This window comes from Falco peregrinus, chromosome 1 (genome assembly GCF_023634155.1).
Source record: "Falco peregrinus isolate bFalPer1 chromosome 1, bFalPer1.pri, whole genome shotgun sequence".
NCBI classification, from domain to species: Eukaryota; Metazoa; Chordata; class Aves; order Falconiformes; family Falconidae; genus Falco; species Falco peregrinus.
In genome coordinates, this window is record NC_073721.1 from 110731252 (window position 1) to 110744039 (window position 12788).

At 40.0% G+C, this 12788-nt stretch overlaps 1 protein-coding gene across 1 annotated transcript in view; it reads right to left on the reverse strand.

The window, feature by feature from the left end:
* TJP1 (tight junction protein 1) overlaps positions 1 to 12044 on the reverse strand; it is a 198922-nt gene extending 186878 nt beyond the window's left edge. Inside the window, exons 1-2 of the mRNA XM_027782098.2 lie at positions 11687 to 12044; positions 8651 to 8801 (exon numbers count right to left, since the gene is read on the reverse strand). Of these exons, the coding sequence (XP_027637899.2) occupies positions 8651 to 8801; positions 11687 to 12029 (494 nt within the window). The 5' untranslated portion in view covers positions 12030 to 12044. The remainder of the gene's footprint in view (positions 1 to 8650; positions 8802 to 11686) is intronic.
* Positions 12045 to 12788: the final 744 nt, after the last annotated feature.

A 12788-nucleotide genomic window follows, 5' to 3' on the forward strand; every position in this document is an offset into this window, starting at 1 on the left:
GACAATTTATGTGGATGAAAATGCAGGTTAATACCCTGAGCTGAGCAGGCTACTGAAGAAACAATCTTGTCTTTATTATACTTACAGTACAATTAACTGCAGTATCTGATAACTGCTAATGTGCCGACAGTTGCAAGAAATTCCAGCAGCAGGCTGGAAAGTGCTTTTTATGGTATTTCTAAAATGGAAATCTCAAAAATTGCTTGGGAAAGACACTTGGTCCGACACCTTTATTTGCTTTTTTCTTCTCATCTTTTATTTCTCCTTAACACTTCTTTCTACTGCTGACTATAGCCATGGCTTCTCTGTTCCAGGTTCCAAACCGAGATGAGCAGCTTCCTGTCAAATAAGCCAATGCTACTGGACAAATTGACCTTGACATGACTGCTGTGATGCCAAAAGCCACAAGCTAACTGGTAACAATTGTTAGGTATGTCAACACTAATTGTTATTGTTGATGCATGTCATAAAAATACCAGGTGCTAAAGAAGCAAACCGGTGCAATCCCTTGGTTCATCAAAATCTAATCCTCTTGAACCTCAATAAACATTTGGGATTAGACATAATGTGAATCAAGCCTTTTCTATATGCATATTACCTGCTGTATTAGCTCCCAGCTTACAAAACATGGTTGCACTAAAAATACACACAAAATTAGGGATGGCACCCTCACTGCAGTAATACTGGCAATGACTTGGGCATGCCAAGTAGCAGATGTTTGGAGGAAGCCACTCAAGGTTTTGTCTCAGTAATTGCTGGCAAGAAATGTCTGTTCCTGCTTTTCTTGATCCTTGATTGCATTGGCTCAATATATCATCCTCTCTTGCAGAATACCCACTATAAGGAGGTGCATAATCCATGAGAATTTTCTCTTACAGTTTCTTCCCACGTAAATTTCATCAGGAAGGCGGGATTTGTTTTCTGTTTTCAATGCCACTCTGAACCATTCAGATGTGGAGAAAAACATGACCATTCACGAAGGGGTTCTGTATTTCCATACCAAGCACATCCTTAGAAGCTCTTTTGAGGACTAACTACTTCTCTAAATCCTTGGAAGCAGGAAAATATGAGGTAGAATAAACAAGAGCACCAGGCTCCGCTTTTGCCTTCCTGGTTGGCATTTTACAGAAATGTATACACCTATCCTCCCAACTTCTTTCCCCAGCCAAAACATAGGAGTTTGGGAGGGAGAAGGAAGAATAGTATCATTTAAGGCTGTGAGCCTACTTTTAGAATTAATTCCCATTTAGAATAGAGAGAATTGATCTGTAAAGAATAAAGGGTACGAACAAGCCTGCTTTTCAAAAACACTGCATGGCATTGGCAGAACTGAGGGTTGACTGGAATGCTGCTTTAGATTTCTACACCAGAGTTGCTACATCAGTAGTGTAAAGATGATTACAGGTAAGAAATTGTAATGATGTTTGAAGGCTATCATGTCTGGATTTCAGTGATGATATTTCCTGTTCATAGTTCAAGGCATCTCATTAGAAATGGGTATATTTCAGTTTCCCTACACATTTGTTTAAATATTAAGAGTTAATGAGTCACAGAAACATGACAATCCTGCCTGATACAGGACAGACATTTGGTGTTTACTAGGAGTTAAAGGTGTAGTGTCTGTAAAGCGCTAGCTGGTGCATTCCCATACATGTTCTAAAAGTACAGTGGCCCTCATTTCTGCCTTTGGATGGAGCCTCTGGTTACTCTGAACTGCCTGCCTCCGTTGGCTGGTTGATTTCATTCATCTTACAAATTATGCACTAACAAAAAATGAATGAACAGTGGCACATCTAAGGACTTTCTAATCTGGAGGACTTCCTTGCCAATGCCCTACTGCCATTGCCAGCCTGTCCTGGCTTTTCATCCCATCAGGAAGAGGGGGAAGCTTGACAAGGGGCATCCAACTTCCTGTGAAGTGATTTTCTGTTTCCTTATCCTGTTGTGTCGCTGAACAAAGCACAGCTAGGCAGGACCTAGCCACGCTTTGGACACCTTTTAGAAGCAGTGGGTGCTGTCACGGTCAGTGTACCCTACTTCAGCCTTGTTTCCAAGACTTGCATATCCTATCCTTTCCTATCCTTTAATTCTCACTGTCTCCTTTTTTTTTTCATTTTTTATCCCCTTCCATAAGCCGTTTCTTTTCCAGAATAAAGAGTTCCAGCCTGCTTAGTTATTTTTGCTATGGAAACCACTCCATCCCATCCGTTCAATCATCGTTGCCTTTCTCTGAACTTTTTAAAGATCTAATACAACATTTTGAAGATGCAAGCACCAGAGCAGCACAGGGTATTCCTGGAGTGAGCAAACCATGGCATTATAGACTGGCATAATTATATTTCCTGTTTTGTTCTTTTTTCCTTTCCTAAGTCACCAACATTTGCATTTTTGGACTGCTATCCTTCACTGAATTGGTATTTTTATGAAACTGTCTATCTGTCACAGTCCCAGACTTTCACTTCTGAGTGGTAACAGGCAGCTCAGAGCTCGTTACTTTATTTATAAAGCCAAGAACACTCTTGTCCACATACATAATTTCACATTTATCTACACTAATTTTCCTCTGCTATTTTGTTACCCAGTCACTTAGTCTTAAGGCCCATCTACAGTTTTATGCATTCAGCTCTCACACTTCCTACACTGAGCAAATGCGTATCCTCAGCAAACTTTTCTGCATCACTGCTAAGACCTTTTCCAATCAATTTTTGAGTTGGTTGAGAAGAAGCAATCCCCTGCAGAATTCCACTGATGACTTGTCTCTGTATTGTCCCTGTGGCTGAAGGTTTGGGAGGGGGCACAATGATGGTGTTCAGCAGGGATCTAGAGGGTGTTACAGAGCTACGTGATCCCTTAGCTCAGGCTTCACGCCTAAGAATCATGGGCAGTACGGTACTATGCTCTGCCTCTTGCAGTGGAGTCCTGCACACAGCTAGGGCTAATCAACCTAATCTACGACTTCTGGTTCGTCTGTGCCTGACACTACTTGGGAAGGGAGTGACTTATTTGGCATGTCCCAGCAGCAGAGGACTGTGTGCTTTCTGCCAGGATGCTGATTCACTGAGGTCCTCTTGAAAGGGCCTTTTTCTACCTGCAGTCCAGCCTTACGGCCTTTGCCTGCCACGCAGTTTGCCCCCCATGTTATAGATCCCCCATCGTGTGACCTAATACATGGAGTCTCACATGTAAGAAAGACTAAACTTCAGAAATCTAACTTCTAGTGGGAGGTAGGACGCCAACAGTCTGTGCCAAAGGCACGTATCAGGGCACAGACAAAGTGTTTTAGAGCAAAGGAAGTTTAACAGTACGCAGCCTTGTGACCCAACAAGATAGGACCCAATGCAACAGTCTAGTGTGGAGCAAAAGAGTAGAAAGCCTGTGGAAATATGATTTGGTTTCATAGACGCATGCAAAAAAAAGAACCGTATATAATCTGTTGGAAGTGAGTGAGTATACCAGAAACAGTTAGTAAAACAGACAAAACCTGAATGTTGAAACAACTGTCGGGTTTTATTCAGTTTGGACTTCATGTGCTTGATTTACCACTACGGTGCCCTTAGTGGCGTGGTTTGCATATGGAACGTGGGTATGAACATTTCCAAGTCAGCAAGGAATTATCCCCGAATTCCTGTAGTGTGAAAATTATCTCCGAATTTGGGCTTGTACTCTTCACGGGCTTGTATTTGGATTCCGTTTGTTCCTGCCTGGGGAGCACAGACTCCAAAAGAGTATTTTGTTTACCACATGCAATGAAGGAAAGGCAGTATTTGCCACTATGCTTTGAAACATCATAGTTTCCTTCGTATTGGTTGGTAAGGAACGTAGGCTAATTAAGTGATATTAGTGAATCAAACCAAGAAATGCTTCTAAATCCCTTATGTAGCCTCTGTGTGTTTTGTGTGTATCGTGGCCAGGAAAACTGGGCAAACAAATCGCCACTACTAAATGTTCTATAGTTACAATTCTAAATAATCCTTCACAGAATGATTTCCAGCGGTAGCGGAGGAATCCAAGCACTGTGGCGTAGTCCCACCTAGTGGCCACGTTGAACAGGACTTATCAGGGACTGGTCCCCTGAAGGTTTGGGTATCAACTGCCGAATGCTGCAGAGCTGCTGCTTGATTTTATTGTTATGGCAAAGGAAGGGACTTATTTTTAATAGCTATTAGTAGCTCACTGTATAACTTTGCAAATCTAAATATAACAAGGCTACTTAAATCCCTGGCTTGTGCACCCAGCTGCTTCTTGGACACAGCTGTTTGAATCCTGTGATTTTGACTGAGGACCGGAAGGTCCTCAAAAAAGGCTTTGCAGTTTGAAATCCAACATTGCTTTTTTGAGACTTTTTAATTTAAGTTACTATTTCATTGAGTATTCATTGCAAAGAAAAGTAAGTTCTATCTCTAAAGCAAAAGTTTAAGGAAGTTCTGAACTCTTACTTTACAAAGGGTATGAAAAATGAGACAAGGCCAATTTACTACATTCATTCAGTAAGCCTGATGCTGTAACATCTTCTCAGTCATCCTGTCTTAGTGTGAAAATACTCTTTGTAACTCCATGGTTTTTATTGTTAGAAAAAAAATATGTCGTAGTTACTTAGCCAGCCCGTTATCTTTTTCAGCCTAACATACAGCATAATCTGATGTTTAAATGACAAAATAGTAAGAAGTAAAACAGAAACTTACGTCTATAAGCATCAGATTGCCATTTTAGAGAAAAATACAAGTAATTCCTTTGTGACTGTTAGATTATAGTGCCTTGTCAGATAATTGGGTCTTTGTCCTCAACAGTGCTGGGAATTAAGCCTGAATTTAATTTTTTGGATTGTGCTCCCTGTGCTTTTACCAAGTTTCTGAAGCAACACAAAATGCATGCCAAAATGCCATAAACATTCTAATTCCTGAATTAATAGCAGTGTTTAGAGGTGTCAGATATATGGCCATCCAAATGAATTGTAAAAATATGGTGCTGTGGCTTAGCTCTGCACTTCTTCCTAAATACTGTTTGCACAATTTATACACCTTATTTTTTATTGTCTAAAGCAAAGCAGTGACTGTCTCCTTTCCCACAGGACTTACAATTAGCAGTGAAATTTTGCCACACTTAAGATTTTGTTCCCAGTGGAAAATGTTGGCTGAGAGCTGTAAAATACAATTCCAATAGAATTGCAAATTTCCAAATCTGAATTTCCAAAGAAAGGTATATTCTACACCAGAACTGAGCCATTCTGAAATTTTAAACATAAGTGTGAAATCCATAAAGAAGACTTCAAATACAAATTAATTACATGCACTATAAAGCATGTATACACGCAAACATAATCCATTTACATGGAAATGGAAAAGCTGTGTGCAAAAATCTCTTGTTGCTTGCAGTGTGAAAATAAATGGCTTGTGTTATAACAACTGTAAAAATAGTATCTGATTTTCACAGTTTGGATATTACTTATTCTGATAATTTATTTGACAGACATTGCGACACAATCTTTTCTTAATACATGAGAAAGTAACACATATATGTACTATTAATGCTGCTGAGAGTTGTCTGCTTCAGCATTGTAGTTCTCAATCAAGAAGAGAATAAAACCTGTTGTTGGAGGAGAAAAAAGAAAGCCTGAGGAAATTAATTAACTATTTTCTTTTATGTCATCTGCACGATTTTCACAGGGCCAGCAGGAAATGTCCAGTGATGCCTCAGAGATAAAAGAAAGAAGCAAAGAAAAAAAAAAAAAGAAATGTCGTATTCAGGCAATTACTGACCCAACCTATAATTCTATCCACTTATCTAATAGAGATTGTCCTTTTTGGAGATGGTATTCTGGGAAAGAAAGTACAGAGAGGACGATAAACAGAGCCAATGACAAAATTTTCTGATCCAAAACCAGACCAAGACCATATCCTTAACACTGATTTGCAGAAGATACACGATATGGTACTTCTGTCTGGCATCTTTGTGCGGGTGTTTGTCAACAAGCTGCTTGCTCTGTGAAGTCCTAGACCAAATCACAATATGCAAATCTTGAACTTACTCAGTTTCACCTGTGTTACGGATCACATTTTTACTGTATTCATCAAAAATGCTGGAGCTGTCTCAAGCGGGGAAACTGTGAAATTAGAGCAGGGTATCCTTATCAGGGCTCTCACCTTGGAATGAAAAATTGAGTGTGAGCCCACACACCTTTTAACTTTGTTTTCTTTTTGCCCAAGGTGCTTTACTGACTGAACTACGCAACGGCTATAGTTGGTTGACTCTTAACTAACTGGATCATCTTCGTATTTAGAACTGAGGTGATTCTGCTCTTCTCAGACATGTAAAGTATGTGTCCGTCTATTCTGCGGGGACGAGACTATGATAACTTACATAAACACAAATACAAAAAACCATAGCCTTACAATTGCTATATAATTGTGTAACATCTATTATTATCTGTATCATCAAAGTATTCTAGCTCACCATGACAGTCCCACTAACATCATCTGGAATTTTGTCATTTATTTCAGAGACAAAAGGTTCTTGTCCTCACAATGTCTGTGTGACTGACATTTTTCTGTCACTGGCAAAAATACTCTACAAATGCTTGAGAATATTTACAAATACTGGAAGAAGGGCAGTGAAGCTGTTTCCCATTTTCTCTTCATGCTTGCCTCTTCTTTTCTAACTACATCTCTGTATTTCTAGTTGTCTTTCTGCACCCTGTCATCGTGCTCTGTTGTATTTATGGACGGTACTTTCTGTCTCTGGTTGCCCTGCAGCTGTGGTTTGTACTGTGTGAACCTGTGCAGGATACAGGGGGTGGCACGTTGGCTTTGCTTCCCGCTATATTGTTTCTTCAGAAGTGGGGGTGTCATTTTCATGGATTTTACAAGCACTTCAGACTCTCTCCTCCACAAATACCAGGCTGATTGTGTAAGATTGTCTTTCTGGCGTTTGACCCAAGTGTGGCGCTTACAGGGAAACTAGCATAACCCAGTTACTGATTATATTTTTCTCTTGGACGGAGGAGATGAGTGTCAGCGTACAACAGTGGTGTGGGAAGACTGGTGCTTTTTTAACCTGCTGTCAGGGTGTGGTTTTTTCCAGGACACTGGTGTTGAAGTAAATTGTGTGCTGTTGCACATGCGTTTGTCTTCTCATTGAGCTCACTGTTTCCAGCAGAGGTGACTGTTCCCTTCTTTCTGTGTGACTTCTGGGGCTACATCGGCTTCCACACTGAACACTGACACACTGCAGGGAGAGTGTAGCCCCAGCAGCTTTTTTTCCTCTTACGGGGTATTTGCAAGACTGATACATCATATGCTTTCTTACCAGGTGGAATGTATGTAACAGTCTTACAGTGAGACTACCTGATCCCACAGCTACTGATACTGTCCTGCTCTGTGATATCTGGTTGATTTTTTTTAGAGCTATCAGGTATTTCCAGCATAGACTGGCTTCAGGAAAGCCCTCGTATTTGCCTGCTGCTTTCTTAATGTGGTTCTTCTTAATTGGTTTGGTTTTGTAAGTGAATTGTCTTGTGATGTTACAGGACCGGTGCTACAGAATTAATCTGTTTAAAGCCAAACAACACATACGCAGATTTAGAGTGACTGCAAGTCTCCTGGAACTCTTGTGAGTGTATATGGAGAAAAGAGTTCTGACTGGGATGTCGTTAGCTGTGGCCATGGATCAGCCCGTACTGTACCATTTGGGCCTATACTGTATTGTATCATCTGCCTGCCTATTCTGTTACCATTTACGTTTCACTGCTACTCAAGATGAACTTAAGCTCTTATGACCACAATTTTTTCAATCACTTCACAGTCATTAAGTTTTACTACACTTCTACAAGCTACTGTAATCCAGTCCCTAGCTGAAACTTAACAAAACTAACCTAGCCATGCAAAGGCGTTAAGGCTTCATAATTTACTATTTATATGCTACTGACACATCGAAACAGCAGTACAGCTTTTCACTACTTTTCAGGCATTTTTTCTCAGATATAAGTTTCTGTCTTAGCTGAATATCTGTAAATTACCTACACTATTTCTTAGCAACTAACGAGCTACTGAGAGCTCTAGTCCATTCTCAGTGAGATTCCTTACTGAATTAAGCAAAGCATGATTTCATACACACAACGGCAAATGCCTGAACTGAATACTAGCTACATAAAATTCAGCATTTTAGGACTTCCAAAGTTTTGTTTGTGTTCTCCTTTTGGGTTGAAATCTCTGAAGCAGGGACCTAAATCCCAGTACGTCTCCAGTTACGTGCTGCTCTTACACAGGTCTTCCTCAGTTTCTGTTCCTCTTAATATAAACAAAAATTAGAGGAACTGTGATATTACCATAGGTTGTCTCTCACATTCCCAGGGAGTTTATGGGTAAAATGTACTCCTACGTATGTACTTGGTCCTTGAGCACTGAAAACTAGCAGTGGCATCAACACATTACATCACTACTGAATACCCGTAATAAAGACCAGAGGCAACCCCCAGCGTTCATCAGCATCAAAAGATGTTCGTTACACAAAACAGAATCATAGCTTGCAAGTGCCAAGTAAAATTGGGTGCAAATGAAATGGAAAATTTCTTGCAAGCATCAGTGGTGTACTTCCCATACATGGAAACTAAGTGACAGGAAATCATTAAAGACATCATGACACTGATAATTTTAACCTGTATTTGTTGAATGATTGATTGAGTTGCTCCTCAGCAGAAGGGCTTCCTTCTTGGTCACTCATCTGACAGGTTTCGTGCGGCTCCATCTCTGATACAGCCCTCAGTTTTGTTTGCTCTGATAACGCTGGGACACGTCTATGCATACGGTCTGGATAACAACAAAGACATTTCTCTAACAGCTGGCACATAATTCAAAATAACATGTACAATTTGATGTAATTCTGCCTGTGATGTTGCATTTGGGTAAGCAGCTGGTTTAGATAAACAGGATTTCTTTTGACGTTGTATAAAGAAAGTTGTTTCCATGTTTTTATTTCCGATGGGTTTGAGAGGTACAGGTCAGACAATTTATAGGGATTTTGGAAATAAACCTGAAATACTTACTCCATATAAACTCCTGCCTGGCCAACAAAGAATTATTTCCTGCTGTGTCATACGGGCAAGTAAAAGCCACGTGGAGTCACAAGGAGCTTTGCTTTGTACTAGGATGAGAATTTTAGAAGAGTAGAAGAATCAAGTCACTAGTGTCTTGAAGAATAAACACTGCTATAACACCCCTTAAATTGCTGTGGGTGTAATTCTTGGAAATAATGAGGCAAAAAGAGTTCAAATTGGCATTAAATCAACTGTGCAGAAGCAACAGCACATTCACTGGCCACATGTCACTAGCACAGTTTAAGGTTTTTGCCGTGAACTACATTCGTCCAGAGACAGAGTGACCTTTGGAAGCACGCCACGCTTCCCGCACCTGGCCGGTGCTGCTTTCTGGGGGGCATGAAGACAATGGGAACACATCAAAGTGCCCGTATCTGCCAGCACGGGCGGGTCCAGAAAGCAGAAACTGTCCCCTGCTGCACACCCAGCGGATCAATAACGGGATTGATTCTGTCCTGCGTGCTCAGCCAGCCTGCCATAAAGAGTCTTGTTAACAAGTACAGCGGGCGGCAGGGCACCCAGCGGCTCCGCAGCCGCGTGGGGAAGCCACGTAGCACTGGCACAGCAACTACTCATCATGCATCTAGACAGTGTTCCTTCCATTTTGATTCCTTTGTCCTATCAATTGGCTTTTATGGGGTGGAAAAGAAAATCATTTTAATTGAAATAATAAACAGTGCTCTTTTCCTTCATACCTTTCTGTGTACCTTGTAGCAGGGCTTATCAAAGGCAATCTATAAAAATCCACAATGCATAAAAACTCATAATGCGTAATCCATTTAATTGAATCTGCAACATACGCGTGCGTGAATTTAAACAGATTATGCGCATGAATTGATGTGAATATCTAGCATGTGTTTTTCTTTGCCTGCTATCCAGTGGATTATTATTAGCAATAACAGATTCTAAAACTAGCTTTGCACATTTGATGTATGCTGCTGGGGGAGGGGAAGGAGGAGAGAGTGTAATAGTGGCTGAGCTAAGGCAGCCCGAGGCGTTTTTCTGCCGACACAAGGCACAGACAGACAGAATGGATTGGGGACGCTGTTCCAACAGTATCCGTTACTCTTTTGGAAATGTGCAGCATTGGCTTTCTCTTTTTCTCTCTGTATCTGCGATGATGTTGTCAGGGAGACAGAGTCCTTGACTTGCACCCAACTGCCGAGGCCATCACCCTTTGTAACAGTGCTGTGCCCCAAACCTTGCGCCCACCACAAGATTTAAATCTGCTCTGTGACGGCCCCCGCATCAAATGTTGAAGCGGTATAGAATAAAAATCTCCCTGCGCTGTCTCTGCAGTTAATTCAGAGGAAGCCAAAACTTCCTTCCAAAATGTATAACCCGGAAGACCTGGCTTTATAACGTATCATATTTTTATTTGTATGCTTTTTTAAAAAAATGATAGCATAAAGAGGCTCAAAGTAACCTTTTGGTATTGTGGTTGTCCACGAAGTACATTCTACATGTATTAAAGTCCACAACATTTGTGAACCTGCTTTGATTTTCTTGTGATCGCCATAAAACTGTACTGTAAATCGAACCTGAACAGATACACAAAATGGGCGTCTGTTCGTAAGTAGATGATCGTAAAATATCTGTTGCCTTCCTGAGTAATTGGGTCTCTAACTGTCAATTTTAAAAATAATCAGGTTTTCAAGAGAGGACCCAGACTACAGCTATTTTAAAGGTCAAAATGGGTTTAGATTTTAATTTTTCTTATTTAACTTATTAAAAATCATACAGTAATCAGACTCGGTGGGTTTCATTTATAAATAGCTGTAAATACTAAGGTCTTTAAATCTGTTACTGAACGGATTGGTGAAAGACATGACTATGTCAATTAAAATCTAAAAGGACATTCTGTGTATAATCTTTTGAGCGCAACCCTGCAGTCATTGCTGAGAACACTCCAGCTGACTTGGAAGACTCAAACTTGGAATGTAACAGACACAAAAAATAAAAATAGGTCACAAATAATTGTAAACACGCCGCACATTCTTTTTCATATTCTCTTTACTAATATCTAGTCAAACATTGTTTCTCAAGTAGGTATGAACAGTGCCCGGTGTCTAAATAACATTTTGATTGCCTTCAGTTGTATTGTTGATATTAAGCCATGCAATCTTTTTCATGCAGCTGTTTACAGAGAGGCATAGTAAATAGTGTCACTTACAAAACAAACGTGAGAGGGATCACTTACTGGGCACTATGCCTACAGAGCTTCGCAATCTATTTTTAAATATCCCCAAAATGGGAAGGAAAGTAAAAGAGCAGTGTTACATTTCTGCGCTGTTATCAGTAGTACTTAGGAGGAATCCTTTTCCCGATCAGACTCTCATTCATTACTAGCAGCAATGATAAGATACAGTATTTTGCTACCAGTTTAAATGTTCAAGGTATAACGGCAACATACAATTGTTTAATAAATTTTCCCATTCTTTTATCTTTTATAAGAAAGAACCAGAAAGACAGCAAATAGTCCCTCTTGTTTAGTGCAAGAGAGAAAGTAAACACTAATTATAGCAAATAACTATTAGTGTCAAAGGATTCCAAGACATTACCAATATACACTTAAGCATTTCAGAGCAGTGACCTTACCTTCGTAGCCAAGGAGAAAGCATGTCAGCAAGTTAGGACAGACCTCCTCCAAAACGGAACAAAAAGCACAGAAAGCACTTGGGCCTTTTAAAGAGAGTTTATGTAAAAAATACTCCGTCCTCTTCTTGCAGCTCTCCTGAGACCAAATGTCTTTGTATTCCTCCAAGGAAAAGACTCTTTTGTAAACCAAATATGACAGCACTTTGCTCACATCCAGCTCTTCCAGTATTTTCTCTCTCTGATTGCTTGGGATTTCAGAAAGCCACTTATTCCTGTTTTCATTTTCTCTTTTGGTAGATTTTGCACGGTTATAAAACCAAGACTTGGCTGTTCTTCCAAACATTTTGATATTTAAATAGAAAATAGAAAATTCTACTTCTGCATTTATTGTGCAGTATTCAGTAAGCAGAGTAAACATAATGTGGATGGACAGAGTGCAAATACATACTGCTGTCTGTAATTATTGTAATTCCAATGGAATAAAGAAGGCCTACATACAAATCATAAAAAAATCTAGCTCAATGCCTGCAGCCTCCTAAGAGGATTACATTCCACTAATTAGCCCTTTACAACTGTTAACAGCTTCTGAACCGTAATGATGAGACTGAGAATTGCTTCGTTACTGTTACTTTTTAATTCTGTAACTGATCGTCAAAGGTATCCCTTCGCAAAAAATAATTCATTCAAGACAACAGCTGATCCAACTGAAATAATCTGTACAAGCCGGTACAGGATGGCTTGAAGTGTCTTGTGTACACGTTACTGTTGTATTCCTCAGAGGCATGCCCAGCCCACGGGACAAGTGCCCTCCACTTCTGATTCCTTCATAAAATATTAGCTTTACAAGGCAATGGCATTACGCATTTAGAAAACATGTTTCTGTCAATATTTTTTTTATATTTATATGCATTGTTACATGCATGTATGTGTGTATATATATAAGCACTGTTATATGCAAAAGGTAAAAAAAAAAAGGGTTACAGAGCAAGACCTTTCTTGTGAAGGTAAGTATCTCACTGTGAAGAATAACAACGTTTCTGCATGTTTTGATCTTTCAGGTGCGTCCAAGCAAAATAAAACGCCACGTAGGGCCCGTTTGGCG